The sequence below is a fragment of the Ascidiella aspersa genome, chromosome 3 (genome assembly GCF_963924565.1).
Source record: "Ascidiella aspersa chromosome 3, kaAscAspe10.2, whole genome shotgun sequence".
In the NCBI taxonomy this organism is placed as follows: domain Eukaryota; kingdom Metazoa; phylum Chordata; class Ascidiacea; order Phlebobranchia; family Ascidiidae; genus Ascidiella; species Ascidiella aspersa.
The window spans coordinates 2,695,780-2,717,113 of record NC_139449.1 but is presented as its reverse complement, the minus strand read 5'-3'; the positions used below and the strand labels follow the sequence as shown (position 1 = coordinate 2,717,113).

At 36.3% G+C, this 21,334-nt stretch overlaps 1 protein-coding gene across 1 annotated transcript; it reads left to right on the top strand.

Annotated features, from left to right (window-relative positions):
* The first annotated feature begins 11,662 nt into the window (after positions 1-11,662).
* LOC146158093 (cGMP-dependent protein kinase 1-like) lies at positions 11,663-19,380 on the top strand. Its single transcript, XM_083385384.1, has 7 exons — positions 11,663-12,095; positions 12,791-12,907; positions 15,341-15,573; positions 16,018-16,102; positions 16,453-16,610; positions 17,294-17,385; positions 18,160-19,380. The coding sequence occupies exons 1-7, from the start codon at positions 11,719-11,721 to the stop codon at positions 18,283-18,285; spliced, it is 1,188 nt and encodes a 395-aa protein (XP_083241510.1). The 5' UTR covers positions 11,663-11,718; the 3' UTR covers positions 18,286-19,380.
* The last annotated feature ends 1,954 nt before the right edge of the window (positions 19,381-21,334 follow it).

Sequence of the window (21,334 nt, the reverse complement as noted above, 5' to 3'; positions counted from 1 at the left end):
AAAACAAACTTTCGGTGGGCATAAGATAGTTTCTCGTCCATGGTATATAGGATTGTTACGTCACAAAATAAGATATTGGGGCCTAAAGCGTTTATGTAATTAATAATTCAACGCACATTATTTTAGTTCGTTCGAGTGCTGGTTTGGGTTTAGGTGGGTCAAGTATTATTAAACTTAATCTTCTGAAGCACATTGTTAAGGCAAATTAGTGCATTGTCCGAGACCTCAAAGTCTAAAAGTCGGACTTTTTGATCCTTTGGATGCACTAATTGTCGTAGACCTTTTTGCTTAGAAATGCACTTTCTAACGGATCAGGTGATAACCGATATTAATATTCATAACCGATCGCGGCCACCTTGATACTGCTCCAGGCGGCTCGATTCTAATCTTAATAGCGGCGATTTTTAAACGGCTCCAGAATAGTCAATTCGACTCGGAATCGAACAAGATTTTTACACGCTGCGTTTGTCTACTCTATCTTGTCAAAGAAACAAATTTTGGAGAAAAAAGTTTTTAAAATTGCATATCTACAACTACAAATCCACAACTTGTAGCCTAAGATTAAATATTTAAAACACAGTATAATTGTCTCTACAGTATAATTTGGATAGTATTTCAAATTTCAAAAGCAAACGATTAGAACGAAAAAAAATTTGTATTGTTTGATCTATGTAAACGTTAGTAAATTTTAACCACTTTTTTTAAAAGAAGTTTTATTCAGCCTTTAAATAAATCTTAAAGTTTACACGATTGCGCCCAACTGCAAACATTAAACACGTTCCTCCAAACAAGGATAGTCGTAATAACGCCACCTAGCGTTTTAGAAGCGCGACGAACTCAACCGCGTGTTTGCGCCAGACGAAGAGCCTTCATTGCGAAGACACGGCAAGCGTTGTCCGTACACACAGGCTTGGTTGTACGAAGTTATGCGCCACGTGGCTATCGTGCCTTTGTCATTTCCGCACCAAACCACCAAGATACTGTGCTGGCAAACCGCTTCATACCCAAGGGAGTGATGGTAATGTTCAACTTTTGGGAGGTCAGTTTTAGGCTTTTTGATTTCATGTATGTCTGATGTATTTAGACCCGTTTAGCGATTTTTTTAACATTTACACGATTTTACACAAGTGATGTAGATGCTGGTTACCTTTATAAAAGTTATGATTGAATCAGTTGGCCCAATCAGGACTGTAGTATAAGCTAACTGCTGTGATAATAGTCTTTCAGAAGCCCTTGGTATATTTATTAATATATGTATGGCGTAAATGTTGGTCAGTACCACTTTAGCAATGCCTATTACAGTACGCACCAATGTGCAAACACAAAAATACTAAGTTCCTTCTATAACTCTGAAACTGAGCTATAACACTTCTTTGTAATTTAATGGATTTAAAGTATTTGTAACAGCGATTCTATAAAAGTAATAAAAAAACTTCCTATTCACGAGACGATGTTTTTCCCACAGACAACACGTGACCCGAAAACTTGGGAAAACCCCGAAGAATTCCGGCCCCAAAGATTTCTCCGCACGAACCCTCCCGACACAGGGGAGCACGAAATGAGGGGGGAGGCCACCAACAGGGTGACCGTTTGGGGCATGGGGCTGCGTCAGTGCCCGGGGGCCAAATTGTCCAGGGACCAGCTTTTTATTTTCATCGCAACGGTCGCAAAGCGATGTCTTATCGCACAGTCGAGGCCGGGATTCGAACCCGCGCACCCTTGGAAGACCGACCTGGGTTTGTCGATAAAGGCAACACCGTTTAAAGTCAAAATTACGCCTTTGTAGGAAAACAACTGAAATACGGTATTAGTTCACACGAAGTATATCCTTTGTTAATGATTATTTTATTGCTATTTCTTTCTAATACTTGTGTTTAAATATTCTGACGTCAATACAAATAGATTTATGCATAAAGCCATAATATTTGTCTTTTTTCATAACGATTATTTTTACACCGTTTAAAGTCTTTGTAGGCGAAAAAACTGATTTTGCTCACACGCAGTGTATTTTTGCTGAATGATTATTATCAGTGGTGGAACTCAAATTTTTGTCAGCCGGTTATATCGCAAAAGTCATTTTTTGTCAGCCGGTTCTGTTACAAAAAGTCATATTTTTCGGCAATATTTGAAGTAGTTGCAATAACAAAAAGCACGTTCCAGCGAAAGATTGGAACAGGCTGAATCTCATCATCGCTAACACTAACAGCCACAATAAAAAGCAGCAGTCGTCTCTTGACTTGTAATTATGACGCAACAATGCAATTTTCACACAAACTTCCACAAAGGAAAATTATTACAATTATAAAAATTTAATACTATTTTACGTGCGAACATGAGAATTGCACATTTACGAAAAACACGTGAACTACTTTTTTGATAAGATGCAAAATTGACAACAACCAGTAATGCTAACCGGTTTGCTGATCTTATAAAATTTCGTGAGACGGTTTATAGAACCGGTGCGAACCGGATGAATCCCACCACTGGTTACATCTTTTCCACATTTGTTACATTTTTAAACGGCAATTTCAAGCATCGGCAGTGGGCGCTCGAGCTCAATTTTGTGTAAGGAGAAAGTCCTACCACTTGGTGGCATCACGTGCACAGTGACGTAATGTTTTGCATCTCAAGTCGAATTGATCAACAACACAAGATTAACGTGCATTAGCGAAGGCGTTATACGCAAGAATGTCACGTCCGATAGAGCTATAAGTCCACATCGTGTTATTGGGCGAAGTAAACAAAGAAAAGAGATTCTATCGTTGCTAAACAGACGAGAAAAATGCCAGTGTATGAAGTTTCGATCTAATGACTGTTTTGTAATTAGCAACGGCGCTCTTTCACTATTGTACGTAAAAATTAATAAAAAAAAAACTTTCTTCAAATGCGCATACCACAACGCATATTGTTTGAGTTAGGGTGCGGGTTAGCGTTTGGCTGAGGGTGGGTCAAGTTATTATTAATAATAAACATAATATTACTTGACCCATCCTCACCCAAACGCTAACCCGCACCCTAACCCAAACAATATGCGTTGTGGTGTGCGGTATTATTTTGTGTTGTTTTTTGCATAACTTTTCACGTATACATAAGTGAAAGAGCGCCTTAGCAACTTATATTGTATTTAACTGATATGTTTTTTTAGCTCATTTCAGAAAGAGTGTATAGTAGATTTAACAATAGAAGTGATAGTTTTAACTTTTCGCTAACAAGCTGAATAGTTTTGTGCAGCTCTCGGCATGTAACTCTTTGTGGTCGTAGGTTATTTGGAAATTTCAATCATTGTGCCTAGTTTTCCAAAGCTACAAAAATAACCTTTGCGTTGTTGTCTTTCTGTGAATAGCGTTTATATTGCATGGTTATGTATTAAATCTGAAAACTGGGCCTAAATCCGTAACCTCGCATTTGCTAAATTTTTTGTTGCCTATGACTAGAACCACAAACAATCATTTCTTTACGATCTAAAAAGTCAGTGTGGATTTAGCTAAACTGATTTATTTCCAGCAAAACTCTTTGCTCTAAGCAAATAATTACCATGTTAAGAGTTCAGCATTAATCTTTATTGAATTTTGGAGCATAATGGTTGGAGGTCAGAAAGAAAGGAAACGTGGAGAGATACACTATCGATAGTGATAGTGTATCTCTCCACGTTTCCTTCTTTCTGACGTCTGCCTTAGCATTATATATACACTTACCATCTGTGACTTCTCTCTATGTTGAAAATGAATAAAGAGTTATTCGAAACGTTCAAAATGATACCTACTTCTGTATGGGCTTTGATATTCTTATTAAATCTTTATTGTGTAGTTCGAATACTGAAATAATAGACAACCTAGCCTCCTTTTAGACGAGAAGACAGAAGAAAAGCGTGTCGAGTTTATTTGCTATTTGTTTTAAGACTAATATTGTAGAAGCCGTAAATACACAACATCGCAACCAGAGATATTTGAATGATGAAAGGGTGTGCCGAGCAAAAATTTGAGTATAATGATGATGTGGCTTTTAACTCGTACATGACACATGGCGAGGCTTACCGAAATCAGTCAGCTTAATCATAGTTGTGCAAGCAAGGCCAGGCTAGATAAACAACTCGCCTGTGGTGAGGTTCGAACTCACGACCTCCGGCCATACCAGGACCTTGATAACATTGATCATCACACAATTACATTTTGTGTATGGATGTTCCATAGTTGCTTAATAACGTTACTCGTCTCCGAAACAGATCAAACCAAGTACAAATTTAAAAACTGAAAATCAGTTGGTTTAAATATTATACGATAAGTATGGTTAACTTAAAATGAGTATCGTCAGTATTAGGGATGTCCGATAATATCGGATCTAAGCCGATACCCGATGCCAAGTGTTAGTATCGGTATTCGTCCGATAATATCGGATCAGAGCCGATTCCCGATGCTAAGTATTAGTATCGGTACTCGTCCGATAATATCGGATCAGAGCCGATACCTGATGCCAAGTGTTAGTATCGGTACTCGTCCGATAATATCGGATCAGAGCCGATTCCCGATGCCAAGTGTTAGTATCGGTACTCGTCCGATAATATCGGATCAGAGCCGATACCCGATGCTAAGTATTAGTATCGGTACTCGTCCGATAATATCGGATCAGAGCCGATTCCCGATGCCAAGTGTTAGTATCGGTACTCGTCCGATAATATCGGATCAGAGCCGATTCCCGATGCCAAGTGTTAGTATCGGTACTCGTCCGATTTTATCGGATCAGAGCCGATACCTGATGCTAAGTGTTAGTATCGGTACTCGTCCGATAATATCTGATCGGAGCCGATACCCGATGCCAAGTGGTAGTATCGGTACTCGTCCGATAATATCGGATCAGAGCCGATATCCGATGCTAAGTATTAGTATCGGTACTCGTCCGATAATATCGGATCAGAGCCGATATCCGATCCAAGTGGTAGTATCGGTACTCGTCCGATAATATCGGATCGGAGCCGATACCCGATACCAAGTGGTAGTATCGGTACTCGTCCGATAATATCGGATCAGAGCCGATTCCCGATCCAAGTGGTAGTATCGGTACTCGTCCGATAATATCGGATCGGAGCCGATACCCGATACCAAGTGGTAGTATCGGTACTCGTCCGATAATATCGGATCAGAGCCGATACCCGATGCTAAGTATTAGTATCGGTACTCGTCCGATAATATCGGATCAGAGCCGATTCCCGATCCAAGTGCTAGTATCGGTACTCGTCCGATAATATCGGATCAGAGCCGATTCCCGATCCAAGTGCTAGTATCGGTACTCGTCCGCTAATGTGCAGGTTCTGTGCCAATCTAAACCAAATTTCAACCAGTATTTGTGATCCAAAGCAGCGACTTTCTGCTTTTAGCACATTATTTAAAAACGAGTAGATCAACAACTGGAGGTAACTAAATTTATTTTCCTAATAACGTCGAAAAAAATATAACTGTACATAACTATTTTATCTATTCTGCTTGTTTGAACTTAGCAATGAGGTCATTTAGTATTGAATCGAATCGGATTTTTCTCAAAATATCGAATATCGGTATCCTTACTTTTGCTCAAATTATCGGGTATCGGAATAAAATGTCAAGTATCGGACATCCCTAATCAGTATATAGGACTCAAAACGGTTTATTCCGAATGTTTTCAATCTCTTGTAATTTTGTTTGAGATAAATACATCCGCGCTCGCTAGCCCTATAAAATATTTTGATAGCAGCAACGGCTTTTTTGTTTACGAAAAAAATTATACAGCAAATGACCATTCAGTAATAAGACTCAAAACGGTCATTATTTCTAACGGTTTTGGTTCTCGTGCATTTTTTTTTTGAGTCAAGTACATCCGTACTCGCCCTAAAGTCTCATAATAGCGAAAACGCCTTATTTGGAAATACTTTCAAGGAAACAACAGCACGTACACACACACACACACAAGCACACGGACACGCAAGCACAAACACACACAAACGCGCGCGCACACACACACACACAAGCACACGGACACGCGATAGGAGCCTCAAGTCACAAATCCGTCCCCAATTTCGAGACGTGTCGGAAACAAGAGACGCCTCACCGGCTGTAAAACTGTCAGAACGTGCCTGATTACGAGCCAGACTCAAAACTGGCCGGCTCTCGTTTTAAGGCTGGTTTTCGGGCCGATTTATAATTGAGCTTGGGATAAAATATGACGGTAAAACGTCCCCTCTAAAAAATCTTCGAAATAATTCTTGAAAGTTTTTTTTCGCGGATTAGGTTTAGTTTAGGAGGTCATTCTTAAAAGTTGCAAAAAGCACAAAGTTTTCCTTTAACAAGAATTTACCCATAATTTAGTTTAGAGCAGTGGCTTTGTTTTAGTGCCCTGATCAAGTATAAAACACGGCATTAACAAAATCATAGCTTCACAATCGCCCTTACAAAAACGCAACATTTAGCAAACAAATTGTTTTATATGCCAAAATTAAGATAAATAACCCAATTTAGTGGAAAAAATATTCATGAAAACACTTCTTTTCAACCCAAGTTATTTGTTTAAAAGACTCAAGTGAAGTAAAGTCATTTTGTCCCAAAAGACTTAAGTCAATTCAAGGTACTTGAAAACATTGACTTTAGTTCACTTAAGCCAAGTGATTTCCCAAGTAATCTCAACGCTGTCTTGTACATGATTAGCATGATGTTCTTGCAGCTAAGAAACCGTAACGAAACCAGCAAAATTGTTGGTCAAAAAACATCGCAAGGCCCATTTCAGCAAGGTGGCTTGTCCATGCGAAACGGCCTATTTTGCAATTCGATCACGCGACAACAATCTTGTGATGGAGATCTACGACAGCCCCGGGCAGTCCGACTTTGCTCGTAAATTGCTTCTCGAAGTCACGAAGGGTTTTAGTCGCGCTCCACGACCAGGATTCTGGCATGAACGGTCATTTAGGGCGATGCGAAGCTGATCAAAGAATGATGTGGGTGTTTTCTGTTGCTCTGTCGATCTTCTGCTTTTATGTGAAGTCTTTAAGGTGTTTTTAGGCACCTAAATGGGGCAAACGGTCTGTCAAAGTTATCCTACTTGTTTAACTACAACAAATGTGTTATTTTGATAGTCTTGTGTGTTAAAAGTTTTGGGGTCCTCAATGGTATTCGACAGTCTTTGAAAGTATTTCTTAATTACAGGAAAAATGTTTGTTGATCTTTGTATGGTATTTTTAAGGTGTTTTGATGTACCTAAATGGCACCCAACAAGCTTTTAAAATATAGCCTACTTCTTTAACTACGGCAAAAGTGTTGTTTTAATAGACTTGTTGATAAAATTGTAAATGGTATCCAATTTTTTTTTAAATTATAGCCTACTTTTTTAACTACAGCAAATGTATTTGTTGCTCATTTGATCTGCTGATGTTTTTAAGATGCTTTTAAAGACCCAAATGGTGTCCAACTGTTTCTCTAAATAAAGCCTACTTCTTTAACTACAGCAAAGAGTTTTCAAAAGTTTGTGCTGCTCTGTCAATCTTCTGCTGTTTGAATGGTGTTTTCAAGATGTTTTGATAGACCTAAGTGTTTTTAACGTTTTTCAAAGTAGGCTATAGCTTAATTATTCGGTCTTCCGCAGTTTATATAGTGTTACAAGTTTTTTTTTCAGGGCTCCTTTTGGTCATGAAAAAAGAATGAAGGAAAACAGACTGAAGAGCGAATACTCGAAACTTTAGTTTCTTATTTGTGCCCTTTGTATAATATCTTAAAGATGCTGTCCAGTATTTTTGTTTGAGAGGCCTTTTAAAATTCCTTACGATAAAAAATTACGTCAAAACTTGGCGTATTTCCATACTTAAAACACGTCGGCCAGATGTTTATTTTAAAAGGTGTGATAAGACGCACTTCCAGGCTAAACTTCTTTAAACAAAATGGGCTAAAACATGTTTTTGATTAATTTGGCATTTAGCATAGCAGGAAAGGTAAAAGCTGTGACTGTGACTTATGTGAGGTTTATATTGTAATCCAAGAGGTTACCAATTCTCCGCTCTATAAAAACATGTGTTGTGCGTATATCCCACGTTATCCAGCGGTTTGCTACAAAGGTGTGCCTTGTATCATCATCGCAATAGAGATCAGACGAAAAGGACAAACTTCGAAGCAAATTTACATCACGCGTCATTCCTATTTCTAATGTTTCAAGTCAGTGATTTTTAAACTGAGTACCATTGTGCCTCGAGGGACTCTCAAGTATGCTGCAAATCGTGCCTTTAGAAGATTACCTATTTGTATTACAGATAGACATGAAGCCAAGCTTGTAAGACTTAACCATTAGAAAACTGATAATGTTTAGATATCGAACTATTGCTGTACGTGTTTTAATGAAGATCTTTAAGTTATGATACTGTTGCTTGTGTCTAGTGTGTCGCGAAACTTTCGTTCATTTGGCAAATAACTTATTTGTATTACAAACTCGAATGCCAGCAAGTAAGTGAGACTTTTATATATACTGTCCAGTGTTCATAAAAGGTGATATTATTAGGATTTATACAATTACTTTTCCGTGTGCCAATTGCCAAGTTTAAACAATGATGGTTTGTAAAGCAATTTTTTTATTAGTGTACCGGAAGCTATGGTTTAAGAACCTTTGCTATAAGCTTTTGCAAGATCTCTATCTTTTAACAAAATGCGTACGATTCATTTGTACAAAAGGTGTATTGATATACTTATGTCTTCTGGTGACGTGGCGATCTTTTTCTGGGAGGACATTTTATGGCCCATCGTAAGAAAGGGGTATACCATCGTCCTTTCTGACTTTAAAATTATTGTTGTTTTTTGTGCCGCGGGCCTCATCAATCAAGTTCCGTTTACGTAAGAAGTCCGGTTACATAACAGTCCGTTTAAAACTACGTGAAATGATTGTTTGGTAGCATTGTGCAACCGAAACCAGCAGATGTTACCATGACAGCAATTCGGTGTGTAGAGGTGCCATATGAACCACAAAACGGAATATTTTAGAGACTTAGCAGTTTGAAATATGAATGTGAGAAGTTGGTCTTGAGCAAAACTTGACTTGCAACTTGCTGTTTAGTGTATCAGGTTTTATTTCCCATAAACTAATAGTCGTTGGACGCAGTAGTAGGAATATTAAAGCCCATACAAAAAAGGTTGCATTTTGTGAACGCTTCGAATTAATCTTAAGATAATGACTTAGCTGATGTTGTATTTAATTGTACTAGGAACATCAAAGCCTATTAAGAAGTAGGTAACAATTTAAACGTTTCGAAAAAAAAATTTAATATCTTACGCTATAAAAGTCGTTGACTTGAAGTTGATTTTTTCACTGCTTTTGTACGTTTTTCTTGTGATAAAGGCAATAAATGTGACTAATGTTAACGTAAAATAATGAAAATGATAACAAACTATCATAGTTATTATAACTCTATTGCTTTAAGTTATTTTACTGTTGATATAAATAATAAAGAAAACTTATTTTTTACTTTAAATCAGTTATAGTAAAAAGTGAATTATGAAATAAACCTTAATCTACAAATGCGCGAGTTTGTCAAATAAATGACTTTGTTTGCCACCATACCTCGTTTCTAACATGCTAAAAATTCACACAAACCGTCTCTAAAGTGTTTACTTGTCGGAGTTTGTAAATAATTCATGGCGACATTGAGCGAATCACTCAATGCCACAACGCAAGTCAAGTATTTCGCAACGACCGGACAAGACAGGCTGTAATTCGATCAAATTGTCGGTGAGATTGCTTTGCGGTGCTACGAGGAATAAGTAAAGGGTGGGGCTGAAATGAAACCCGGTTACTAGTGGTACAATCCATGTAGTGTTAGGTAATGTTAGAAAGCTTCTTTGCTTGTTACTTAAAACGACTCTTTACTGTTTATTATTGTTGGAGTTTATCTCGGAGAAAAGGCATTCTGAAGCTATTTAAGTTAGTGCCGAAGAAATGACAGGCCTGTACATACAAAACTATATAATATTCAAAGGATAATAAGGTGTTCGAAATAGAACACTTTTGAAAATGTTAATATTTTACCGTTAGTGTTGCCCAGCGGTTCTCAACCAGTGGGCCATGGCTCACTGATGGGCCATACGAACATTTGAGGTGGGCCACAGACCAATTAAAAAAGATAGATTTATCTTCATTTGTGTCACTTTACATAATTTTTCACGAATAATGGCTTGGGGAGGAATTAAAAAGGAATGTAAATTTATTGTTCAGCTGCAAGTATCATACTAATGCACGGTTGAATAAATAATCTGTTTTGAAACATGTTCTGCTGTGTTTTGTTCTAAACCTATTTTACAGTTTTTTTCTTTCATAAAACTGTTGGGTCACAGAAGAAATTTTTTGCAATGTAAATGGGCCACGAAAGAAAAGAGGTTGAGAACCACTGGTGTTGCCTAAAAATGTGTGTTTTTGCAATATGAGGTATATTGAACAGCATAGCGCATACGAAAGTATATAGGTAGCATTTGTAAACGATTCGGATAATTCCTAATTAATTTTCGACACCAGCTTCATGCAACCATATGCTGACCTTGCGCTACTTATTTCTTCATAAGCGTTAAAACTCATCTGCGTCCAACTGCTTCAGTCATTGAGCTCGAAAGAATACATAACGTTTAAGGCCAAATGAGCTCGTCGTCGACCACAGTTTAAGAGCATACGGTTTGTGGTTTCGCAACGCGCTTACTCTTAATTCCGGATGAAGGTGAAACGTTGCGACCACAAAGTTGCCTATTTAAGTTGAGCGCCATGTGAACAGCACGTGGATTGAGGAAGCAAGTTTAGCTCGAGGAAATAAAATTTTCGATTAAAATTGCAGTAGTGTGCGTCATTTTATAAAAGTATTCACCAAAGTCAATTTTTGGAAGGTCAGTGATGGAAATACTTCATAAACACTTTTTATTAGAACTTGTTTTTTTATCTAAATTTTTGCAAGCAATTTGCTGGATATGTGTTGGTGATTAGGTTTTAGTTGAGTCATTGCTAATAGTTTTACCAATTGTATTAGTTCAACGTTTCATTTACCGGGGCTAAAGTCATTTCAAAACGACTTGTTTCCAAAACTGTACAAGGGTTTTGTTTATTCAGACAGTTTTTATTTTCTAAAATAGATCTTTTAAGATAGTTTGCTTTAAGATTTGTATTCTAAGACGGAGAAAGAGCGATCACACTTCAAGTGTGTACAAAAACACGGTATTTTAAACATTATACAGTCGATGAAGTGCTGTTCAATCATGACAAAAAAACATTGCGTGAGCAATTTAAATTGAAGCTAGTTCGAATGGGATCTACTTATCTTTAGTCATTGAGTCAGCAGACCTTCCCGGTGAAAACTTTTAAGTATTGTAACTATTTTCAACATCGAAACCTCAACATTTTTACAAAAACAAGTGAATACTTTAATTTACGAAAAACAAATACAGGTAATCGCGTTTTTAGCAAGGTTGAAATGTATTTATTGATAGAATTTAATTTTAGTTAATTAGATTGTACACAATGTTACCTACTCGTTATTGTATTTGTTGATCGAGAAAACAACTTTTAGGCGTTTGTAAACCACTTTGAAGTTAAAATGTTGAAAATGTGCGTCGAGTTCTGTTTACAAAAAAATATTGCATAGAGTATTTTCTAATCCAGCATCGTATTTTTTGTACAGACACAGCATAATAATATAACAAAACTACTAAGCATTTTAAAAAGTCGACGCAAACCCCAAACGCCATGAACATTACATCGGCGCCAAAACCACCACAAACGGCGCCCAGGGTCGGGCCAGCGCGGTGCGAAACCATGCGGAAATCGTGGGAGGAAGAGTCGACCGACAGCGGGTTCAACTCGGACATCGAGTTACTCGCAAACTCGCACAAGGCCAAGCGGAACTCGCTTTACTCGGACCGAGTAAATAACAACAACTATCACCAGGGACAGCAGAGTCAACGTTTCGAGGGGAATTCCCGGTCTTTACCCACCCCCTCTAGGGGGCTTGGGGGTGACGGTTACCCCCTGGATGTTAGAGACATGAACCTTTCTGATTTCACTCATGTTAGGAACTTGGGAGGGGGAGGGTTCGCGAAAGTGGATCTTGTGCGTTACGAGAGGTGGGTTTGTAGAAGTTGGTAAAAACGTCATTTTGAAATACTCAATCTAAAGTCTATTATCAAAAAATCTTAAGTCCCAGAAACTATTTGCGAAATTACTTAAGTCCTAGTCAATAAGCCTCTTTACATGGACAATTTCAGTAAGCGACGTCGCCTCACTTAACTTAAATCCCCATCAATAAATTGCAAAATAACTTAAGTAACATTTAAGTCGTTTGCAAAACAATTTAAGTTTCAGTCAAACATTTAAAAGTAACTTAAATTAAGTCCCTGTCAATTCCTTAAGTAACATTCAAGTTGTTTGCAAAATAACTTGAGTCACATTCAAACACTCTCCTAAGTCCCAGTTATTCATTGTAAAACTACTTAAGCCATAGTTAAGGCATGTGCGAAATAACTTAAATGTAAAGTCAAGTCAAGTATGCTTGCCACAAACGACCTAACGCAAATCATGTAAAAACAATGACTCGAGTGAAGGCAAGTCATTGACTTAAATCATCTCTACACTGGTTTGCGGTCTCTTGCATTATGTTACTTTTTTTACTGTTCAAGATTTCGCCCAACCGTGCTTCACCAGGTCACAATACAAATCATCCTCTGTTTTTTGAGTCATAGAAACATAAGTTTCGTAAATAAACTAACACAAATATGCTAAATAAACAAGCAACTTACCCGTGCGTTTTCCACTTTTGCAGAAAGGGCTCGTGCGCACTTTTCGCCCTAAAGAAAATCCACAAGAAGTTTTTCGTCGAACCCAAACAGGAAATCCAGTTCGAGGCGGAGAAGGAGGTTTTGTCGCGGTCGCAGTCAAGGTAAGTTAAAAGTTTTAAACCCGCGTTTTGCCACTGCGACCAATATAGATCAATTATAGCGCCGCGAAACGTATAATTAAAGGCTAAAGCTGCGGTTTTAAATACCCGCTTATTTTATTCTTCAAAGTACTGATAAAAATAAGACTAAATGAAGAAAAATGGCAGCGTTTCACAAGCCAAACAATGTTCATTTAGTTTTTAGGAATTGTGTAAAATTAGTTTGCTTTTATTATAACAGATTTTATGGTTCAATGCTATTGGTTAATTTATGGGGTTAAATTCAATAACTTTTATTTGATAGCATAAAATATCACAGTTCTGGTTATTTTCAAAAAAAAGCTTCAAGCTCGCTTTTTACGTGCTGCGACCAAATTCGATCAATTAGCGCCCACCCAACGTATAATTACAACTAAGACTGTGGTTTTCAACACCCGCTCCTTTTCTGTGGCTCTCAAAGTGCTGATGAACTCAAGACCGGCAGATTTTGACCAGCAAACCATTGCAGCCTAATTTTAAATGCGGTTTTTGTGGTTTGTAAGCATTTTAACCACAGCCAAAGCCTCTTGAACTTTTACACAACGGTTTTAAATATAGATTTAGCTTGGGAACATACCATGCAAAAGAATACCTCGTTTTTAGCGACAATATACGTGAACTAATTTCAATGTTGGTGAAAAAAGTAAAATAACATGGTTGACTGCAAAACTAGTCCAGTTTTTAACATACTAGTACTTTTTAGGAGTTAACGCAATATCTTTTTAGGAGTTAGTAAAGTGTTAGTTTTTAAATTGGTTGAGATGACAAATAGGGTTGGACTTTTGAGATTGAAGGGTGAAATTGAATATCTTAAAATATTTATGAAAAAAAATATTTAGGAAAAAGAAAAGCTGTTTTAAAGCACTCCAGTTATTGTCATAATTTTCTTTTTGTTATGACCTCCAAGAAAAGTTTTTTTTTCACTGGTTACTGCCACCATTTACTTTAAATACGTGTGAAATATACGGCAAAGGCACTTGTCTTACCGCTTGCGTTTAAGGTTAAAGCGAAAACAAAACTGTAACTACTTGTTTTCGTCACAAAGGCCTTTGCGAACCGCATAATGACGTCACAATCTGTTTTCGCCGCTAGCTCATAGCCCGGGGCCAGTCGGCAAAGTCCAGCACCTTACTTTTACGCGCTCACTTTACGACTGTACAGTTGCAAAAAAAAAAACAACAGCAGCTAATCGAAGTCCTAATAAAAGCACGTGCAGCTAAGCAGTTGTTGTTACCAGCAGTTTAATGCCTGCTATGTTCTAATCCCGTCATTACGAGGCGATTGCTGACTGTAATCCTAACCAAAGCTTTCTTAGTGGACTAAAGTCCTAATGTTCACAACAAACTCATGACTTGCAAAACACGCCGTACTTTGTACGTTGCTGAATTTCTGATTTAATTGTAACTGCTTTAAGCATTACGTCTGCAAGATTTCATTGCACTCAGCACTTTTTGAACTCCATTTTATGCAGTGTTTCTTAACCTTTTTAGCGCTCGTACCCTTTAAGCTTTCATGGACTTTTCTCGCACCCCCTGTCTACAGTGGCCGACGGAAGTAAATAAAATCGTAATAATAGGAATTAAAATCAATGTATTTATAACAAACGTTTTGAATGCATGATTCAAAAACAGTCTTGTAGGTTCAACAATATTTACAACACACACAACAAATTAGTCAATTTACTAATTGCGTTTTTATTGTTGCTGTTTTTAAATTACGTTCTTCTTAACAAATATGCGCATAATTTCACACTGCATGCCGTACCCCCTGCTTTGGTGCTTCGTACCACCAAGGGGTACACGTACCCCTGGTTAAGAATCCCTGATTTTATGTCTATGTTGTTGTTGTTGTGCAACGATGCACAAAAGCAAAAGCAAAGCTTTGAGTGCAATTGAGTTTTGGTAATTTCTCATTTGAAATACAAATTTACACATTGGTCCGCACTTTTGCAGTTTTATCCTCAAACAAATCACTGCTGACGCCAAGACACTAATGCAATACTTCATACAACAATGCGTTACTTAAAAAAATGTATTCCTATAGATAGGTCAAAATTTTGCCAAAAAAAATTGTGTTTAAAACAAAGCTAAAAGTGTTTTAATTTACCCTTGGACGATAATCCCTGAATAACACTTGTCCGTACTTTTGCAGATTTATATTGTCAAAGTTATGAATAAATAGCTTTGTATTGAACTTATTCGCTTTTATTGGCAAGATAAATAGTTGTTTTTAAGAAAAAGTTAATATGAAAAAAAAGTAAAAAAAAATACACTAAACATTAGGTGTTATAGAGGTTTTGAAGAAATTATTTTTGGAATAGGAGATAAACAAAACTAAACAGTTGCAACATACCCTGTTACGAGAATCGCCGAATAACACTTGTCCGCACTTCCGCAGATTTATCCTCAAACTTGTCCGCACATTCTACTCCCCAAACCACGTGTTCCTGCTCACTGAAGCGTGTCTCCACGGCGACCTTTTCTCCTACCTGGAGCGTCACGGTCCGATGCGCTGCACAGCGGCTCGTTACGTCATTGCTTGCGTCACCGAGGCACTCGACCACTTGCACAAGAAGTTACACGTCATACATCGTGACGTCAAGACCGAGAATGTGCTGATTGGGAGACAAGGTAAAATAAAAAACGATGGCGATGCGTATAATGTATTGGTGACAATCCAAACCAAATAAAAATAGGAATTTCACCCATAATTTGCGATTTCACGCAGCGATTAAATGTTGAACGGTAAATTTATCGAAAACTAAAGTAGGTTATGTTACCATCTTACCGCTGATTTTGTCAACACATCAGATTTACTAACTTAAAGCAATTACGGTTGTATTTGATGGGACGACTAAAAGACGTGTAAATTGCAGTGGTTTTTGCTATCTTTTATAAATTTGCCTGCAAATTTATAATTGAAAACCGCCAAACTATGAAGTATGTGCCCAAAAAGCAAATTTAGTTCGCCAAAACTGAGCCCTTTCTTGTTTTTGAAAATTAAACATACCCCTTTCCTGATTAGACGAAGTCCAAAATATACATACTTAAATTTATGTTTTGTTATGTTTTCAGGAGTGGCAAAACTCGCCGACTTCGGCTTTTGCAAACTTCTTCCGCCCGGTGAAGACACAACACACACATTCTGTGGAACGCCTGGGTAAGTTGCTTTTAATATGGATTAATTAAAAATGTTTTAGCGTATTGCTACCGTAATTAAAACAGGGGTTAAGACCGTTAAGTCAATGACTTAAGTTAAATTTCAAGAGCATCGCCCTTGTGCAATAATCGTAAATTATTTGATTTAAAACTCGGAATTATTGCGCCTCATTCAGGGTGGCGAACAAAAACAGCAGATTTAAATACGTTCATAACAATCTTATTTTTTCGGGAGGCCGCGGATGTTAAATAGTCTGTAAAATGTGGCCATCACGAACTATTCCAATGTTAATAATATCTAGACAGGACCTTTAACCACCTGAATTATTTCACAGTTGTATCTTTTTACAGTTACATTGCTCCAGAGGTGATCTTACACACGGGCCACACCTACAGTGCCGATTACTTTTCACTTGGAGTGGTCGCCTACGAAATGCTGACCTGCCGATCTCCATTCCGAAGAATCGCCCTTATAGACACACACAAGGCAACACTGCGCGGTATCACGGGTAAGGTCGAGTGACCTCTCTTTACAAACATAATAAACAGCGTTTATCTATTCATCGTGTTCTACCAGCTACCCAAGTCACCATCTTTAATAAAACAATACGATTTACGTCGTAAAAATTTTCCTTGATCTTCCCAAGTTTTGAAATCGCTGTGTTTTTTTTTACCAAAATAGAACTAAAAATACAGTCCTGAGGAGGTTTACATAACAAATCATATATTTTTATATTTTGTATTTTAATTTTTAATTTTTTGAAGCACGGATTTCACTCTTTATAGATTGAGTTCTTTCATAGCAGGCCTTAAACATTATTGGAGACCACCATTAGGCGGTAATAGCCACTTGAATAAAATACAATGATCACCGGTTTACGGCTTAATATCCACTGTTATTTTAAAACATAACCATTTTTGTAGTTTTGAACGGCAGAAATAGCAGGCTGGTGATAACAAATCATTTTTTTACAGTAAAATTGTGTACCGATCTGTTAGTAATGATATCTCTAATAACGATGTTGCCTATGTATAAGGCGTTTATTTTTAAGGCGTAAATTTTAGTGAAACAATGTGTTCAAGCAAGAATTGTACTCTGCGTAAATCTTAATTGGACGTTCATAATAGCCGTTAATCATTTTTTGTGCAACTAGTTCAAGTTCGTCAAACTAAAACTTGTTTTTTTTGGCAGATGTTTCTTTCCCCAGTCAGTTGAATCACGTGACGCAGTCGTTTGTTCGAGGTCTTTGTTATCGCGAGGCGGAGAGAAGACTGGGCAAAGAGGTGAGGACAGAAACTGACTTAAATGACGGATGAAAACTGAGTCCAGCTAGTAAACTGTAGAGTAGGTCAAAGGATAAATTACCAGTGTTAAAAAAATAAGTCACGTGCCCAGTCAATAACTCAAGTCTAAGTTATTTTTAAAAAAAACTTACACTAGTAAAAATCAAGTCGAATGATTTCCCGTTCGTGGAGCCTTATTCGCTTTAATAGAGTTTTCTTACTTGTTTAAACGAATGATTTTGAAACAATTTGATAACGGCATAAAATGACATAAATGAGTGGTAAGAGCTGGGTTCAGCTAATGAACTATAAAGGGTCGATGAAATGACCAATTACCAGTTTTGTTAAAATGACTTAAGTCCCATTCAAATTATTTGTGAAATAGCTCAAGCACAAGTATTTTTGTTCAATAATAAGTCAAGTCATTATTTCAGCCAGTCAACTTCAAGTAAAGATTGACAAAAAATCAAAACTTTAAAATATTAAAATTAGTCGTGAAAACAAATAAACTTGTCCGATTATGAGCAACATATCAACTAAAAATAACTTAAATCCAAGTCAAGTAATTTTTTTAAGTCAAGTCAAGTAATTTTTTCTCAAATGACTTAAGTCAAGTAATTTTTTTCTCAAATGACTTAAGTCAAGTAATTTTTTTCTCAAATGACTGAAGTGCACTTAACTCAAATCGTTGACTTTCAGTCATTACAATAATGCATATACCGAATTGAAAACAAGAGTCTACGGTTCTCTTTATGACAAAACCATTTTAATCAGATTCGTTTGCACGAGTGGTTCTACGGTTTCAACTGGAAAGACTTACAGCGCGGTCAAATGACGTCACCACTACAGGTGACCGAGTCTCCCCTGGCCACCCCCTCGGCCGGCCCACCAGCTGTATGACGTCATAAAGGGTAGAAGCGATAAGGAAAGCCCTAACGAAGTCGACGAAAGTGCCGGTTTTGTCTTGATTTGAAGTAGAAAGGATTGTGGAAAAACTCTTGAGGCAATGTCAAGGATTACAGATTCAAGAGAAATCTTTTGTTGTTGTTTTTACCACATTTTTTGATAGAATATTGCAGTTTTCAAAGCTTGACTTTTCGATTTGCTTTTGAATAAAGATAAAGTTTTTATTTCTTTACAACGGTTTGGCACAATGTTTCTCAACTATTTTCTCAAATGCTAACTTAAATATAACAGCAAAGCTTTGTCGATCAAATTACCTTCACTGAACTTTTTTTAAGTGAAAAAAGAATGGCATAATTAATTTTAATTTAACTATTAAGCCAGGCCTTCGAGTTTCTTCCACAGTCTCGAATTAGAAATAAATCTTACTCTCGACCAATTTCAAGAAATGTATGCATGTTAACTACTGCAGTCGGCGACCCAACCAAATTTATCAGCGACACAATTTTTGGTCGCCACTCATACTGATAAACACTGGTTTAGCATAAAGAGGTGTGACTTTGGTGATTTGTACTCAGATTTTGAACGAACACATAGCGTTCCGGGTTGCTTGAAGATTTTGCCCTGTTGGCCCAAATTTAACTGCACAATCACCCAAGCATTTCAATTCAACAACGCTTTGCAACTGAAAATGTAAAAAAAGGGTTGAATGATAGGTGTCACGTTTTAACTTTTGGTATAAGGAAGCTTATGTCAAAATATCTAAACTTTGAAACTTGTATTTATTTGGAGTAACCGGTAATACACTTAATATGCACTTAGTGCTGTTCAAAAAGATGGTACAAAATTTATACAAAAAATCAAGCATTTTTTAATTAGAAAGGAATATTTTTTTATCAAATCTTTTGATATATTTACAACGTTTTCAATTATTTTCAACTACGATTTTATTTGATAATAATGGTTTATTGTCTTACTTGTCTTAATAAAAGCCTGTAAATAATGTGACACTGTTGACCAAAAATATCGTCAGTATACTTGACTTGGTTTATTAATTCACTAAGTTAGCTTGTGAAAGACGATTTACAGTTTTGTTGTTTGATAGCGTTTTGTTTTCGTAATGCAAAGTAACGACGCAGACATGTTTTGCTAAAACGTTTTCTATTGCTTGCATTCGTATGTTTCTTCTATTTGACTTTCAAGTCATTTTTTGTAATTAAAAACCTATTTTGCAAATTGTGTGATATTTAAAAGACGTTATGTTATGCTTAAGCCGAATGCTGAAAGGGGCTGTTTAGTTTTTAGACTATTCGAAAGGTAAAAAACGTTTAGTATGGTTATTTGATTATGTAATAAGACAAATGAGTTTTGAATTCAAATCGTTATAATGTAGTAGTATAGCCATATTATGCCTAATGTATGCAATTGTTGTCATTTATGTCAAGAAATAGCCTTAATCCTGGACCATATGCCTTTAAAACCTGACAGGAGAATACGCCAAGCTAGCAATTCAGGTCAGACACTTTTGAAATACCTTAAAAGATATATATATATTAGATATATATAAACAGTATACATATACTTCGCCCGTAAAGGCATCGTCAGTAAATCTTAATTCAAACAAATCTGTAATAACCTGTGTAGTTTTAGACCAGTTTAACAAATAAAGCTCAAGTAAAGTTAATTTGCATCAAACATATTCAAAATAAATAAAATTGTGATATTTTTATCAGAAAACAACTAAAAGGTAGCATAAATAGAGCAAATTGTTTTTTCACTCAGAAATTGGCGTAAAACGAAGCTTATTTTAGAAAATATTATTTAATAAAAACAATTTAATCAAGGTCAAGTCATTTGCCATTTAGATTGAAAAAAAGAAGCCGAGTTAGGTTATTTTGCTAGGTCAGGCAACTCATTAAAAACAGTGACTTAAGTCATTAGAACAATAATTTCCAGAATTTGGCCACAGTATCAATTTTTTACGCCCACAATAATATTCTACCATTAATCCCTGCTCCCCGTGTGACAAATGTTTGAAGTTTTCGTCATGATACCAAGTTGTTTTTAATAAAAAGGTAATATTAAGTAGCTTTCAAAATTAAAATACTTAGTGATTGCAGAAAATCTAGAAAGATAATGCAAACCAAAATAAATAAAAAAACAATTCAATTTGCGATTTAAAACTGTTAAATGGCATTGGCATATTTAATATACAGGGTGTCCAAAAAGTCTCTTTACAATTTAAAAAATTATTAAAAAGTGAAATGATGAGAAATCGCAATGAGGTTTGTTTTATGCTAATCAGTATTTCATAAAGTTGTTATTGACACATTAAATTTAAATACACTTCTAAACATTTAATCAACATTTAATTAAAAATAATTAAAAACATCATTACTTTATTTAATACACTTCTATATGGGCACCATTAGTTGCACGAAGCACATCTAAACGGTTAATTTATAAATTTTGTCTGAAACAATAAATTTTAGTGTCAATAAAAACTTTATGAAATGCTGATTAACATAAAACAAACCTCATTGCGATATCTCATCATTTCATTTTTTACAATTTTTTTTAAATTATAAAGAGACTTTATGGACACCCTGTACTTAACAACGCTTTAAGACCACATTTTTTGCCAAAACATTTATTCGTAAAACAATTACAGAATACTTGATATCCAACAGACCGGCTAAGGTTTAAGGGTTTTAAACTAGAATACTTAAGTCGGGTTTTATCGCACATATAGTTATTTACGGTCGTTAAGAGACTCCCTAACAAGACTTTGTGGTATCAGTTGTGTATCGTGCCAATATTCAGGGTATATAAATTATGTCTCTCCTAATGTGGTTTATGTCTCTCGATCGTTTAGAAAGTAGTACAGTTCTAAGCAAAATAATCTACGACAATTAGGGCATCTAAAGCAGTGCTTCTTAAACTTGTTTAGTTTCGTTCACCCCTAGCATCTATCTCCAGAGTTCATTCACCCTTGTCTCATGATATGATAAAACTATCTCGTCTCTATATATAACAGCACAAAATA

Excerpts from the sequence above, each read along its gene's own strand:
- LOC146158093 (XM_083385384.1), top strand. The coding sequence starts at position 11,719 with ATGAACATTACATCGGCGCCAAAACCACCACAAACGGCGCCCAGGGTC. Across the intron at positions 12,096-12,790 it reads GATCTTGTGCGTTACGAGAG|AAAGGGCTCGTGCGCACTTT; the intron begins GTGGGTTTGTAG and ends CCACTTTTGCAG. Across the intron at positions 12,908-15,340 it reads TTGTCGCGGTCGCAGTCAAG|ATTTATCCTCAAACTTGTCC; the intron begins GTAAGTTAAAAG and ends GCACTTCCGCAG.